General features: G+C 51.1%; 1 protein-coding gene and 1 long non-coding RNA gene across 2 annotated transcripts; both read left to right on the top strand.

Moving 5' to 3' along the window:
• Nucleotides 1-264: 264 nt before the first annotated feature.
• Nucleotides 265-1,000, top strand: LOC124471419. The gene is made up of 4 exons (XR_006956542.1): nucleotides 265-446; nucleotides 530-607; nucleotides 765-824; nucleotides 914-1,000. It is a non-coding gene; the product is annotated as an uncharacterized LOC124471419 (long non-coding RNA).
• Nucleotides 1,001-2,932: 1,932 nt separating this feature from the next.
• Nucleotides 2,933-8,047, top strand: slc34a1b (solute carrier family 34 member 1b). Its single transcript, XM_047051619.1, has 10 exons — nucleotides 2,933-3,059; nucleotides 3,234-3,377; nucleotides 3,643-3,754; nucleotides 4,499-4,694; nucleotides 5,017-5,112; nucleotides 5,320-5,440; nucleotides 5,626-5,793; nucleotides 6,215-6,331; nucleotides 6,553-6,677; nucleotides 7,445-8,047. The coding sequence occupies exons 1-10, from the start codon at nucleotides 2,933-2,935 to the stop codon at nucleotides 8,045-8,047; spliced, it is 1,809 nt and encodes a 602-aa protein (XP_046907575.1).
• Nucleotides 8,048-15,000: the final 6,953 nt, after the last annotated feature.

The following is a 15,000-nucleotide window of genomic DNA, read 5'->3' as shown; positions in this document are numbered from 1 at the left end:
CACAGAGACATTGTAGAATAAGGCTTACCCTGGGGTTATGGCTAGCCTTGGTGATGGGGCTAGTCCTGGGGTTAGGGCTGGCCTGGGTAACAGGGTTAGTCCTGGGGTTAGGGCTAGCCTTGGTGATAGGGCTAGTCCTGGGGTTAGGGCTGGCCTGGGTAATAGGGCTAGTCCTGGGGTTAGGGCTGGCCTGGGTGTAAAGGTAGGATAAGCCATGGTATAAGGATCTGTGATGTAGTGAAGGATGTTCCTTCTCTCTACAGACCAGCAGCAGCTGACTCCCTCCGGTCTTGCACTACTGAACTGCCACAACTTACTACACTGTTTCTATACTACTACCATACTAATCATAAACTGCTACACTCCTGCTACGACACTACTCTACACTGCTGTCACCCTGCTGGGCCTGCTAACAGCCTGGAGTTATGGAGCAAAAGGTGAACCAGGTAAGCAGCAGAAATCATTGATCTAAAAAAAAAAACGAAAAAAAAAACCCAGTTTGGACTAATCAGGTATTTGTGTTCCCCAGTGCCCCTCCAGCCCCTCCCTCCAGAAGCAGATGAAGAACAGATCTAAATCCACAGAGGAATTTCAGCAGACCAAGAAGGTGAGCTTCCATACCTCTCCTAGGCCTCCCTGCCCCTCCTGCCTGCATAGACTTCTGTTCTCCTTGTATCTCTTATCTGCATGTTCCCACACCTCATTTCGAACCCCCCTTTTCATTCTCTCCGTTCGAACCCTCGCCTGTCCCTCTGACCTCACAGGTCGTCTCCTCACAGAAGTCCCTGAATCTGCCTGGAAGAACAGACTTAGAGAAGGTTAAGGTGGGTGAGCAGAATTATCTGCTTTGCTAGGTGTGAGGTTAGTAAGACGTTGAGCTGATAAGCATGTGCACAAACTGTGTGTCTTCTAGGAGAGTCCTGAAGGTCCTGACATGCCTTCGTCCTCCACCGAAGAACTCAAGTGATGCTGGCGCCCCCTGGTGGATTATCACAACTCATGTGCATCATGTGCATCATGTGCAGTCATGTGCAGAACACACAGTGTTCTGCACATGACTGAACGTGTACTTAGAATAAAGCACTGCTGTTAAGTGGGGCGTTGTCGTTTTCCTCTGTTTTTCCCCTTCACTCACTCACACACACACACCCCCCCCCCCCCCCCCCCCCCCCCCCCCCCCCCCCCACACACACACACACACACACACTTTAACCTTCCCTAAGTCTGCAAGCAGCCATCATCCCGGCAGATTGAAGGCTTTGTGACATGGGTGAGAGAGTTCAGCTGACCCCAGTGTTCAACAACACGAAAGCCGTAATGATTAACTCCAGAACAGCCCTGTAATCTGGTGACCTTTACCCAGGAGACACCACACAGGGTTTCCACTGCCCTCACAGTGTGTGAGGGAGAGGCTGTGTAGGCCTGCTGTATTCAAAGCAGCTACCGTGTGTGGCATACATGTCCTTTATTAAACAGCGTTGGCCTGTTGACCACCCCATTTCACCACTAGGTGTCAGGTGTCCACTATTCTGCCACAAATATGCGAAATAATCAAATACAACTCACATTAATGAGTATAGATCTGTTCAGATGGGTGAGTTAATGTCGGACTAAATGAACTCAGAAGTGACCTAAATGCAGTGAACGAGTGATAAAATATTAGATGTTCACACTAGTTGTCATTTATTAACAATGAGATCACCAATGATGGGATTAGTTAATCAGTGTGGTGATGTGTGGCTGATATATAGCGTGGCCTATGCTCCACACTCATCCCTGGGTCCTCTTCATCAGACCAAGGTAAGGGGAATATTAAGTCTCTACATGAACATTCTCAATCAAACCTAACTTTTACCACGAAGAGAAATCTTAGCTCTTGATGTTTTGTATAAAGATAACATTGGTTGAGAAGGACGTGTTAAGGTATGGACACGCAGCCTAGCCTTGGAAAATGGTCTGCATCATGTAAATAGCTTTCACAACTCCAGGTACTTCTAGAAAGCCTTCATCATTCCATGATGGGTGTGAGCCATCCGTCCAGACGTCAGTCTGAAAGATAACACACAGGCATGCTCGTTAATCATGCCCCTCTCTGGACGGAGCTGTGGGAAACACGGAACAGCGTCGCATGCTGGTGGAAGGCTGAGTGCCATGCAGATGAATAATTACTCAGCTCACCTCCATTAGAAGATTCTATCTAAACTGTGATTTTCTCTTTCTTGTTACCTTTCCTCCCGCCATCTCCTTTTATCCCATCTCTCTCACTCTGCCCTCTCTCTGCCCTCTCTCTCACTCTGCCCTCTCTCTGCCCTCTCTCTCACTCTGCCCTCTCTCTGCCCTCTCTTTCACTCTGCCCTCTCTTTGCTCTCTCTCTCTCTGCCCTCTCTCTCTCCCCCCCCTTCTCTGTCTCTCTGCATTATTCTCAAACATCAAAAGTTTTTACTCAGCAGAGGAGAGAGATCCTTGTGAGATGATCCTGGCTTCAGGAGTATGAGGCAGACAGTGAGGGTTGTGGAGCTGTAGGAGGATGAGGACACAAGCTGGTTTGTAGTCTCAGGTCCAGGGTCAGAGAGCCAGGGCTGAAGATGTTTTCACCGTCTGGGCGTTCTGTATCAATGTCTCCACTGGAGAAAGTGTTTACACGCAAACATGTCCAAGGACAGCAGCCCATTCACACTGTGTTGAATATCTTTTCTTCAGTGGAAATTGCTGGTATTGGTCAGAACACTGGCCGGGGGAACGTGGCTACAATCCGGCCATAGGTGGTCTTAGGGGAAGGTTATCTAGCTAGGTATAGCAACAGTTACCATGGTTATGTGTGTAAAAAAAAGAAAATCCTGTTCTGATCTAGTGACTTTAGCACAATAAAATGAGTGTGTGTACTCTTTGATCTGTGGTCGTCGGGGGCACAGCTAGCTCCTCTCTGGGCTCCATGGAAACCCCTGGCGGCATCAGAAAAACCTTCCTCACCTGGTCCAAGATCCCAGCAGCCTTCCTCCTCCTCTTCCTCTTCGTGTGTTCGCTGGACATCCTCAGCTCAGCCTTCCAGTTGGTGGGGGGTAAGATATCCTCTGACAGCCCTGGTTGGAGACATGAGTCAGCCTGTTTGGGTCTGACTGGGTACAACTTAACATTTACAGTGAATGCGTGCATGTGTGAGAACGTGTGTACGGATCTCTGTGCACATTTGTATATATATATGTCTGTGAATGCATGTGTGTGTGTGTGTGTAGGTAAGGTGGCAGGGGACATCTTCCAGGACAGCGCAGTGCTGTCTAACCCAGTAGCAGGGCTGGTGGTGGGCATCCTGGTCACCGTGCTGGTCCAGAGTTCCTCCACCTCCACCTCCATCATCGTCAGCATGGTCTCCTCTGGATGTGAGTGGGACCTACCGGTCTGACGGGCCTGCTTTGTGATGCAAACACACACACACACATATCCCCCCTCCCCACACACACACACACACACACACACACACACACTCTGCAGCACCCTGAATCAGTATGCTACCTTGGATTTAGAGGGTGTAGGGAATTCTGGATGATTGTAATTAATTGCTTTGTGTTTTGTGTGTGTGCGGCGGGGGGAGGGGGGTGTTTTCTATATGTGTGTGTGTTTGTGTGTGATTTTCCTAATTCCCAGTACTGAAAGTACAGTCTGCTATTCCCATCATCATGGGCTCCAACATCGGGACGTCAGTCACCAACACTATCGTGGCCATGATGCAGGCAGGGGAGAGGAGCCAGTTTCAACGGTAAACCCCTCAGAGTCCAGCGGCCAAATGGCACAAAAAAGCAAAAAACTGCCGAGCTCTATCCATCCTCTTTCTCTGCTAACCTCAGTTCCAGTTCCTGTTAGCCTGCGTCTGTGAGTAGTAGGAGTGTTCAGGTCATGTGATGGTAACTAAGCTGTGAGTAGTAGGAAGTGTTCAGGTCATGTGATGGTAACTAAGCTGTGAGTAGTAGGAAGTGTTCAGGTCATGTGATGGTAACTAAGCTGTGAGTAGTAGGAAGTGTTCAGGTCATGTGATGGTAACTAAGGTGTGAGTAGTAGGAAGTGTTCAGGTCATGTGATGGTAACTAAGGTGTGAGTAGTAGGAAGCGTTCAGGTCATGTGATGGTAACTAAGGTGTGAGTAGTAGGAAGTGTTCAGGTCATGTGATGGTAACTAAGCTGTGAGTAGTAGGAAGTGTTCAGGTCATGTGATGGTAACTAAGCTGTGAGTAGTAGGAAGTGTTCAGGTCATGTGATGGTAACTAAGGTGTGAGTAGTAGGAAGTGTTCAGGTCATGTGATGGTAACTAAGGTGTGAGTAGTAGGAAGTGTTCAGGTCATGTGATGGTAACTAAGGTGTGAGTAGTAGGAAGTGTTCAGGTCATGTGATGGTAACTAAGGTGTGAGTAGTAGGAAGTGTTCAGGTCATGTGATGGTAACTAAGCTGTGAGTAGTAGGAAGTGTTCAGGTCATGTGATGGTAACTAAGGAGCCAATGAACCCACAGAGCATTCGCTGGAGCCACGGTGCACGACTGCTTCAATTGGCTGTCCGTGCTGATGCTGCTGCCTCTGGAGGCCTTCACCGGTCTGATTGGCTGGCTGGCCCTCAACCTGGTCAGCAGGCTCCGCCTCCAGACCGGCGAGGACGCGCCTGAGCTGCTGAAGGTGCTCACAGAACCAGTCACCAAGCTCCTCATTCAGGTGTGTGACGGCCCGTCAAGGGGATCTTTTCGCCATTTGCTCCCTGCCTCATATTTGTGTGTGTTGCTCGCTCATTTTTAGAGGCAGGGAGTGCTTCTCCCAGATATATCCACTCCGTCAAAGTCAAACCTATTTCCATTGTCTATGGTAATCAATACATGGTCAAATAATACTGGAGTTAGTAAACTGTGGTAAAGTAATGGTCTTTACAGTGACCAAGGTAGTCATCCATGTCCTCTCTAAGTAATAAGTTCATAACTACTGTAAGTGATAAAGAAAGTAATTGAAGAGTAATGGTCACCTGGCTTGTCTCTTCACTCAGCTGGACAAGCGTGTGATCCTGGGTATCGCCATGGGAGACCAGGGGATGAGGAACCACAGCCTGGTGAAAAAGTGGTGTCACTCTGACCTAGTGACGGTACTGCCCAGCTCTGAGACACACACACACACACTCACACACACACACACACACATACACACATCCAATCGATCTGTCAGTTCGACTTAGCAATCAAACCATCAAAAGATATTTGTGTGATCTTAATCGTATTCTTCTTTCTCTCCTCTGATCTCCTTTCTGACTTCTCTCCCCTCCCTCCTCCCCCCCTCCTTACCTCGCTGTCAGTCCTTGGTGAACACAAGTGTTAGCAGTGTGGCCAACTGTAGCTCCATCTACCCTTGCTGGCAGGATGGTGACACAATATGGATCCCTCAGAATGTCACCACTGAGGTCAACGTCCAGAGATGTGAGCACAACCATCACAGAGACACTTCCGATAGAGCACTGAGCAAGCAGAGAACGGCGACATTGTCAATAAGAATCAGCCAGAACAACACAATGTGTAGGGTTTTTATGGCTGGCTGGATTCTGTCTATAAGTTCTCATGAATGTCAACTTATAACTGAGGGTCCTGGTCCTGGTTCTCCACAGGCAGGCACCTGTTCGTGGACACCCAGCTGTCAGACCTGTCTGTGGGGCTGATTCTCCTGGCAGGCTCCCTGGCTGTGCTCTGCGCCTGTTTGGTGCTCCTGGTCAAGCTGCTCAACTCCCTCCTCCAAGGTCAAGTGGCCAAGGTCATCCAGAAGGTCATCAACACAGGTGGGTGTCAGGGGAGGGGACTGTGCTGGGCCGTTACCATGGAGCTGACACACACGGACAGACAAGCAGGCAGACAGACAGACAAGCAGACAGACAGACAAGCAGACAGACAAGCAGACAGACAGACAGACAAGCAGACAGACAGACAGACAAGCAGACAGATAGACAAGCAGACAGACAAGCAGGCAGACAGACAGACAGACAAGCAGGCAGACAGACAAGTAGACTGACAGACAGACAAGCAGACTGACAAACAGGCAGACAGAAAGACAAGTAGGCAGACAAGTAGACAGACAGACGGACAGACAGACAAGCAGACAGACAAGCAAGCAGACAAGCAGACAGACAGACAAGCAGGCAGACAAGCAGGCAGACAAGCAGGCAGGCAGACTAACACTTGCTCTCCTGTTCTTCCTTGCAGACCTCCCATCTCCATGTGGCTGGCTGGCAGGGTACCTGGCCATGTGTGTGGGTGCAGGGGTAACCTTCCTGGTCCAGAGCAGCTCTGTCTTCACCTCCGCCCTCACACCACTCATAGGTGAGCAGGCTCCTCCTCAAGACCCCAGACAGGGTGTGCTTTCACCTCCCAAAATAGGAGCGCAAATGATGATGAATATTTATAGAACCATTTCCTTCAAGTTTCAAGAGGAACGAGTCCCAGTAGACCTTTCATCAGAAGTACACAGGATGTTTGTGCATGCTGGTTTGTAACAAACAGCCACATGAATCTTCTGACGGAGTTGTTGTTGACGTTGTTAGGTGTGGGTGTGATCAGTCTGGAGAGGGCGTACCCACTGACTCTGGGCTCCAACATCGGCACCACCACCACAGCCCTGCTAGCTGCCCTGGCCAGCCCGGGAGACAAGCTGGCTGCAGCTATACAGGTACAGACTGGTGTCATACAGGTACAGACTGGTGTCATACAGGTACAGACTGGTGTCATACAGGTACAGACTAGTGTCATACAGGTACAGACTGGTGTCATACAGGTACAGACTGGTGTCACACAGGTACAGACTGGTGTCATACATGTACAGACTGGTGTCATACAGGTACAGACTGGTGTCATACAGGTACAGACTGGTGTCATACAGGTACAGACTAGTGTCATACAGGTACAGACTGGTGTCATACAGGTACAGACTGGTGTCATACAGGTACAGACTGGTGTCACACAGGTACAGACTGGTGTCATACAGGTACAGACTGGTGTCATACAGGTACAGACTGGTGTCATACAGGTACAGACTGGTGTCACACAGGTACAGACTGGTGTCATACATGTACAGACTGGTGTCATACAGGTACAGACTGGTGTCATACAGGTACAGACTGGTGTCACACAGGTACAGACTGGTGTCATACAGGTACAGACTGGTGTCATACAGGTACAGACTGGTGTGATACAGGTACAGACTGGTGTGATACAGGTACAGACTGGTGTCATACAGGTACAGACTGGTTTCACACAGGTACAGACTGGTGTCATACAGGTACAGACTGGTGTCACACAGGTACAGACTGGTGTCATACAGGTACAGACTGGTGTCATACAGGTACAGACTGGTTTCACACAGGTACAGACTGGTGTCATACAGGTAATACGACGTGTCATTGGGGTAGTACAGATTGCTTCTATGTGTGCTCCCAGATTGCCTTGTGTCACTTCATCTTCAACATCCTGGGCATTCTGCTGTGGTACCCGGTTCCCTCCCTGCGCTTCCCCATCAGGATGGCTCGCACCCTGGGTGAGCGCACCGCCAAGTACCGCTGGTTCGCCGTGCTGTACCTGCTGGTCTGCTTCCTGCTGCTGCCCTCGCTGGTCCTGGGCCTCTCGCTGGCCGGCTGGCAGGTGATGGTGGGCGTGGGCGGCCCCTTCCTGGGTGTGACCGTCTTCATCGCCATGGTAAACGTGATGCAGGTTCACAGCCCTGGGTTCCTCCCTGCGCGCCTGCAGACCTGGGACTTCCTGCCCAGCTGCATGCACTCCCTCAAGCCCCTCGACCGCCTCATCACCAAGGCAACCGTCCGCTGCAAGCCCACCATGGCAACGGAGGTCGGAGACGGGGACCAACAGGCGGTGGTGACCGTTGTCACCACGGCGACCCCTGACGACCCCAAGACGGCGTCAGCCCAGAGGAAGGCGGAGCTGGCCTTTGACAACCCAGCTCTGGCCTACCTGGATGAGACGCCCACGGGAGCTCCAGTGTTCAGACTGAGGGGGCTGGAGAGGTGCAACAGCACCCCCCTGTAGGAGGGAGTCAAGTGGCTGAGCGGTTAGGGAATCGGGCTAGTAATCAGCAGGTTGCCGGTTCGATTCCCAGCAGTGACAAATGACGTTGTGTCTTTGGGCAAGGCACTTCACCCTACTTGCCTCAGGGGAATGTCCCTGTACTTACTGTAAGTCGCTCTGGATAAGAGCGTCTGCTAAATAACTAAATGTAAGTGTAATGAATGTAAATGTTGGGGGCAAAGGGGCTGGAGAGGACTCCTCTACAGGGGGTTGGCGTGCTGGCCAATTTTTTAACCCCCCCAAAAATGTTGTCCAAACCTTTTGACCAAAAACATTTAGTAAGTATTATTTGCAAATGTGATCTTAAGATACCAATTTCTTTGACCAATCTGTATTTGGTCTCAAATACAGATCATTATAATTTTGTAAATATGATTTGCAAATGTGATCAAATCTTAAGATACCCTTGATCCATGACATGGTTGACAACCCTGCCACTACAAAGAGGTTTTCCTCCTCCTGCGATGACGCTCAGCATCCAAACCGTGTGTGACTGGTGGTCTTTCTCCTGCTCACACACATCAGTGGGCAGGCGGTGGACCCTTTCACACACAGGGCGTCCGTGTTCCCTGAGCCGTGACCCTGAGCAGGAGTGACCCCACGGCATCACTGAGGGGGTTAACTCACAGTCCTCAGTCACTCATTTCACAAACCCTCTGAACTGTTCAACTTTCTGCTGCCACAGCACTCTCCGTCACCACCAGCTTACGAAGCACTCAGTCAAGTTAGGCACAATCGGGGCTCAAGGTACAAACAAATACTGTTTTAGTTAAGAAACTACCCTGAGGCAAAATATTGCTGACAAGACAATATTCATAACGCATGGCTTTGAAAGCACATCATCCAAAGCTTTCAAGTCCACGTGAACGGAATACATTTGTCACCATAAAATAGAACAGCTCAAGTTCCATCACACTGTTGGGTGCCTTGTAAAGGATCAGCTCATGGTATCATGGAAACCTTGTCGGATGTTTAAGGTTCTGAGATGTTCCTGCAGTGGAATTTTGAGAACCTGCGTGCCCATGTCCTAGCGATTCAACCAAAGAACCAAAGTGCCTACGACTCCCAGGCTTCCCTCAGTGTCCCAGGGCCCCCTCAGTGTCCCAGGCCCCTCAGTGTCCCAGGCCCCCTCAGTGTCCCAGGGCCCTCAGTGTCCCAGGGCCCTCAGTGTCCCAGGCCCCTCAGTGTCCCAGGCCCCTCAGTGTCCCAGGCTTCCCTCAGTGTCCCAGGGCCCTCAGTGTCCCAGGCCCCTCAGTGTCCCAGGCCCCTCAGTGTCCCAGGCCCCTCAGTGTCCCAGGCCCCTCAGTGTCCCAGGGCCCCCTCAGTGTCCCAGGCTTCCCTCAGTGTCCCAGGCCCCTCAGTGTCCCAGGCCCCTCAGTGTCCCAGGCCCCTCAGTGTCCCAGGGCCCCCTCAGTGTCCCAGGCCCCTCAGTGTCCCAGACCCCTCAGTGTCCCAGGCTTCCCTCAGTGTCCCAGGCCCCCTCAGTGTCCCAGGCCCCTCAGTGTCCCAGGCCCCTCAGTGTCCCAGGGCCCCCTCAGTGTCCCAGGCCCCTCAGTGTCCCAGGCCCCTCAGTGTCCCAGGCCCCCTCAGTGTCCCAGGCTTCCCTCAGTGTCCCAGGCCCCCTCAGTGTCCCAGGCTTCCCTCAGTGTCCCAGGCCCCTCAGTGTCCCAGGCCCCTCAGTGTCCCAGGCCTCCCTCAGTGTCCCAGGCCCCTCAGTGTCCCAGGCCTCCCTCAGTGTCCCAGGCCCCTCAGTGTCCCAGGCCCCCTCAGTGTCCCAGGCTTCCCTCAGTGTCCCAGGCCCCTCAGTGTCCCAGGCCCCTCAGTGTCCCAGGCCTCCCTCAGTGTCCCAGGCCCCTCAGTGTCCCAGGCCTCCCTCAGTGTCCCAGGCCCCTCAGTGTCCCAGGCCCCCTCAGTGTCCCAGGCTTCCCTCAGTGTCCCAGGCCCCCTCAGTGTCCCAGGCCTCCCTCAGTGTCCCAGGCCCCCTCAGTGTCCCAGGCCCCTCAGTGTCCCAGGCCCCTCAGTGTCCCAGGCTTCCCTCAGTGTCCCAGGCCCCTCAGTGTCCCAGGCCCCTCAGTGTCCCAGGCCTCCCTCAGTGTCCCAGGCCCCTCAGTGTCCCAGGCCTCCCTCAGTGTCCCAGGCCCCTCAGTGTCCCAGGCCCCCTCAGTGTCCCAGGCTTCCCTCAGTGTCCCAGGCCCCCTCAGTGTCCCAGGCCTCCCTCAGTGTCCCAGGCCCCCTCAGTGTCCCAGGCTTCCCTCAGTGTCCCAGGCCCCTCAGTGTCCCAGGCCCCTCAGTGTCCCAGGCCTCCCTCAGTGTCCCAGGCCCCTCAGTGTCCCAGGCCTCCCTCAGTGTCCCAGGCCCCTCAGTGTCCCAGGCCCCCTCAGTGTCCCAGGCTTCCCTCAGTGTCCCAGGCCCCCTCAGTGTCCCAGGCCTCCCTCAGTGTCCCAGGCCCCCTCAGTGTCCCAGGCCCCTCAGTGTCCCAGGCCCCCTCAGTGTCCCAGGCCCCTCAGTGTCCCAGGCCCCCTCAGTGTCCCAGGCCCCTCAGTGTCCCAGGCCCCTCAGTGTCCTAGGCTTCCCTCAGTGTCCCAGGGTCACCCCTCGGTCAGAGGCCCTGCTCACTATCATTAGTCAGTACCTCAGTGTCCCAGAACCTCCTCACCGTCTCATCTGGCTCTGACTGTCTTCTGTCGTGACAGCGCGTCACGGACCAGTGTGTCTTAGTAAACCGGGTCTGACCTCTGCTTTCCTGTCTCAATAAACAAACACACACAACTTTTAAAAAGTTTTCCTCTCCCTCCCTCTTTTTTCTCTTCTTATACACACACACATGATCTTTCTGTCTCCTCTCTCTCTCTCTCTCTCTCTCTCTCTCTCTCTCTCTCTCTCTCTCTCTCTCTCTCTCTCTCTCTCTCTCTCTCTCTCTCTCTCTCTCTCTCTCTCACACACACACACAAACACATAGAAAATGATCCGTCAAATTACTAAAGAGGAAGCAGGGTAGCGTGTTTGTTTGTGCCCTGGATCAGGAATAGAGATAAGTGGTCTCTTTATCATGTCCTTTCTCCCTGAGACTCAAACAAACTAGCACACACACCATCCATACACACAGACACACACACATAAACGCACAAATAGCCCCCCAAATGCGTTCTCCCTCCATAATCACGACCAGGTTGAGAGTGGATAGTGGTTCTGTGCTGCTGTAATTCTCCCTCTTTCTCTTTTACTCTCTTACTCACTACCTCTCTCTCTCTCACTCTCTCTCTCTCTCTCTCCTGTGTTCAGTCCTGAGCCATCTGTCTCCTGAGACTGAGTGAGAAATGTAATCAAAAAGAGAAATAAATGCGCTTGCACTTTGAACTTTTCCTTGTTTTCATGTTGAATAACGGAGGTGTTGCATCATCCAGTCTTTTCACCGTCTGATCGTGTCCCCACCTCCCACAGCAGACAGAGATAATGGGAACAGTCATGGAGACTGGTAGAGATGCAGGTGTAGAGACAGACAGAAAGAGCGAGAGACAATTACTGTGGAGACACGTGTCGAGAGATGAGAGACAGGTAGAGAGACCGGAGAGACTGGTAGTGAGGCAGAAAAGACGGATAGAGAGACAGAAAGATACGCAGAACAGACAGATGTAGTAGATGCTGTTGGGAAACCCTCCAATGGGCTCTCCTCATGGCCTGCTGAACCCATCACTGCCACAGGATGGCGCTGTGGTCTTCAAACCCCGACATGCTCCTCGTGCAGAGGACCGAACCGTCTTCCAGAGAGGTTGTTTTCACTGCTCATCCTCCAGGGATGTTGAGCCTCACTCAAGAGGAAATTATTTTTTTGACGCGAAAAAACAAGCTACTCCAATCAGCAAGTTTTAAATGACCAAGACCTTCAGAAGTGCGATTGCTTGTTTGTGAGCACAGGACGTCGGGGGCCAATGTCATTTAGAAAGATGAATTTAACTTTGGTAGTTTCAGTGGACTAGTGAGGACATCTGGGACAACTGAGGGTTTCTGGGACAGATCACGATCCCTGAGTTGGCATCCATCTTCTCTCCCTTGTTTCCCACCAAGTCACTACGTTGAGCAATGTTTGATTTCCGTGTGGTTTTGTTTGTTTGGTTCTGTGCCTATTTAGGTGCATGTTTGTTAGGGGATGTATGTTCTGTGTGTGTGTGTGTGTGCGCGGGGGGGGGGGGGGGGAGCCAAGCATATTCTGTTTGTGAGCGTGTGTGTAGGGGCGGTGTATATTGTGTTTGTGAGTGTGTGTGTTGAGGGGCGGTGTATATTCTCTGTGTGTGTGTGTTGGGAGAGAGGTGGACGTTCTGAACAGTATGTGCATGTGATCCATCATTACAATGGAGCAGTACACATGTGAAAGCTGCTGTCTAAGGTCAGATGGATGAGGCCCCCCCCACAGCCCAGGTCTCACACAGTGAAACCCAACTCCACATTACTGTAATGACAACGGATGATCCAGGCAGAACCACGTGTACATCCCCCCAAGTACACCATGAATGGACTCCAGAGCTCTGAACACTCTTCTAATGTTGCAGAGCTTTTGTCCTCTTTCCTTCCTCCTCTGTCCCCCCCAGACCCCCCCCCCCAACCCCCTGCCAATCCCCCCCCCCCCCCCCACTACACACACATCCCTGAGAACATTTGACTTCCTGTTTACCTCCCACTCGTTTCCCATGGCAACCAGACAGTAGAACTGATGAGGAGTAGGGAGAGGTGAGTGTTGCATGTAGCATGTTAACACGCACACGCACACACACAAACACATGCATGCACACTGTTGTTTTAAGTTTTGAAGTAAAAAAAAATTCCTGAGAGGAAAGTTTGATTTCCTTCCAAAAACAACAGTTGTATTGAAAGAAAGATTTGTTATTTGCTCAGGTGAAAACATTATTTGTACATCAATTTTGCTTCCATTAGGGTTTACCGAAAGCCGATGTTTCAGTGAGTGTACTGATCACATCTGGTCACATGGGACTGTTCCCCTGACAGTCCATCCATCTCTCTCTCTCTCTGGAGACAACCCAACGGCTGACAGTCTCTAATGGTCGTCTGCGTGGAAACACTTTCCTTCTTCTTTGTCAAGTACTGTTGCAGTCAACACAATACCAATACATTTCACAGGACAGGAATGTATGTTTGAAAAGAATTGAGTTTCATCCATCCATTCGTTTATACTTGAGATGATGGATTCTAAAAACCTTTATCAGAAAAATAATTTCACTCAGCACATCTGCCAAGTCAGACAAAGGCTTTCACTGCAAAACTCATTTTAGGAGATGAGTTTGGAATGTAAAAGTGGCGACGTTGTGTTGTGGCATGTAATTGTGGTTGCTATGGCTTCAATTCAGAGAGGGTTGATTAGCTTGGCAGTGTTAACAGAGTGTGGATCAGGTCCCGGAGCAGAGCAGGAGTACAACCTTTGTCTGGGCCTGCTGTGTGTGTGTGTCTGTGTGTGGGTCTGCTGTGTGTGTGTGTCTGTGTGTGGGCCTGCTGTGTGTGTGTGTCTGTGTGTGGGTCTGCTGTGTGTGTGTGTGTGTGTGTGTCTGCCAGATCAGGCCCATGTACGGTCACTGCAATCAGTACAAATATTTTTCACATCCCTATTCACCCACACAAACGTGTACACACACGCACGCACACACACACACACAGACATACAGCTGTGTTCAGTAGCTGATGTGGATCATACTGGTGTCTGAGGTGTGCAGATGACCTGGGACACCAGGTGATACAGGCTCAGATGGCATATGGAGGTTTTCTGTGAAGTCCTTATGGATTGCTGGACACCGAGCAAAAAGAGCAAAAAAAAGAGACAGTATGCGTGTATGTGTGTGGATATTAAGACACTCCGGCCCAAATATGGCACTGGTCTACAGGACACACACACAGACAGACACACAGACACACACGCACGCAGACATCTGGAACTGTTTTATCCATGATGAGGACTGTAATGTGAAGCCAGCTCTGTATCAAAGCACTGAGTGAGGCCCTGACCCAGCAGCTTCCTCTGGGGTCTCATTCCATGAAGCCCTGGTTCGTACTGAGAGGTACATTATTTTATTAGTCCTTGATGGGAACTTCTGTTCACAGCGTTGAAGACACTGGAGTCCACGGTTCCAGTTCAGCTTGCTTGTCGTTGAACTCTGCTGTGTTTCATGTATGTGGATGTTGTCGTTGTGTCGGGCTAATCCAACTCAGATGTCACAGCTTTGTGATGGATTGTGCATGTCTCTGCATGCTTGTGTGTGTGTGTGTGTGCGTGTGTGTGTGTGTGTCTCTGCCCGTCACTGAGAGCAGAGGCCTGAATGGTTTTGATTCATGAATATTTCAGATCATCAGCCACGTGTGTTGGGTTTATGTTTAACAATGAGATGAGTCACACACACACACACACACAAACATATTCCAGCCACAGAGCTATGATGCGAACATGATCCCAGATCCATACAGTCTGTGCCCAGCCTGTGAACAGTGGCCAGGCTGCTGACAGTCTATGGGGCCAGGGTTCATTTGACGCTGGCGGCACACCATGGGCCACATTGAAGCAGGGAGTGATGACGTCATCTTTTGTTATCATTTTTAGATGGTGTTAAGATGATATAACCGGCTGGATGGGGAAGGGGTTTCAAGGCACGGAAATGGGGCCAAAGAAGGCACACGTACATCGATATGCAAATGAGTATGGATGGGAAGAACTCCCTTGGCATTTGTAAAAGACAAGATACATTGGAATTGGTTGTGTGGGGTTAAGAGAGTTAAGAGAGAGATTAATAGAGAGAGAGAGAGAGAGAGAGAGAGAGAGAGAGAGAGAGAGAGAGAGAGAGTGAGAGAGAGAGAGAGAGAGAGAGAGAGAGAGAGAGAGAGAGAGAGAGAGAGAGAGAGAGAGAGAGAGAGAGAGA

Source organism: Hypomesus transpacificus, chromosome 1 (genome assembly GCF_021917145.1).
Source record: "Hypomesus transpacificus isolate Combined female chromosome 1, fHypTra1, whole genome shotgun sequence".
Taxonomy (NCBI): Eukaryota; Metazoa; Chordata; class Actinopteri; order Osmeriformes; family Osmeridae; genus Hypomesus; species Hypomesus transpacificus.
This window is presented reverse-complemented; position numbering and strand designations above follow the sequence as displayed.

Coding starts and splice junctions, on each gene's coding strand:
- slc34a1b (XM_047051619.1), top strand. CDS start 2,933: ATGGAAACCCCTGGCGGCATCAGAAAAACCTTCCTCACCTGGTCCAAG. Junction 5,794..6,214: donor CCAGAAGGTCATCAACACAG/GTGGGTGTCAGG, acceptor TCTTCCTTGCAG/ACCTCCCATCTCCATGTGGC. Junction 6,332..6,552: donor CGCCCTCACACCACTCATAG/GTGAGCAGGCTC, acceptor TGACGTTGTTAG/GTGTGGGTGTGATCAGTCTG.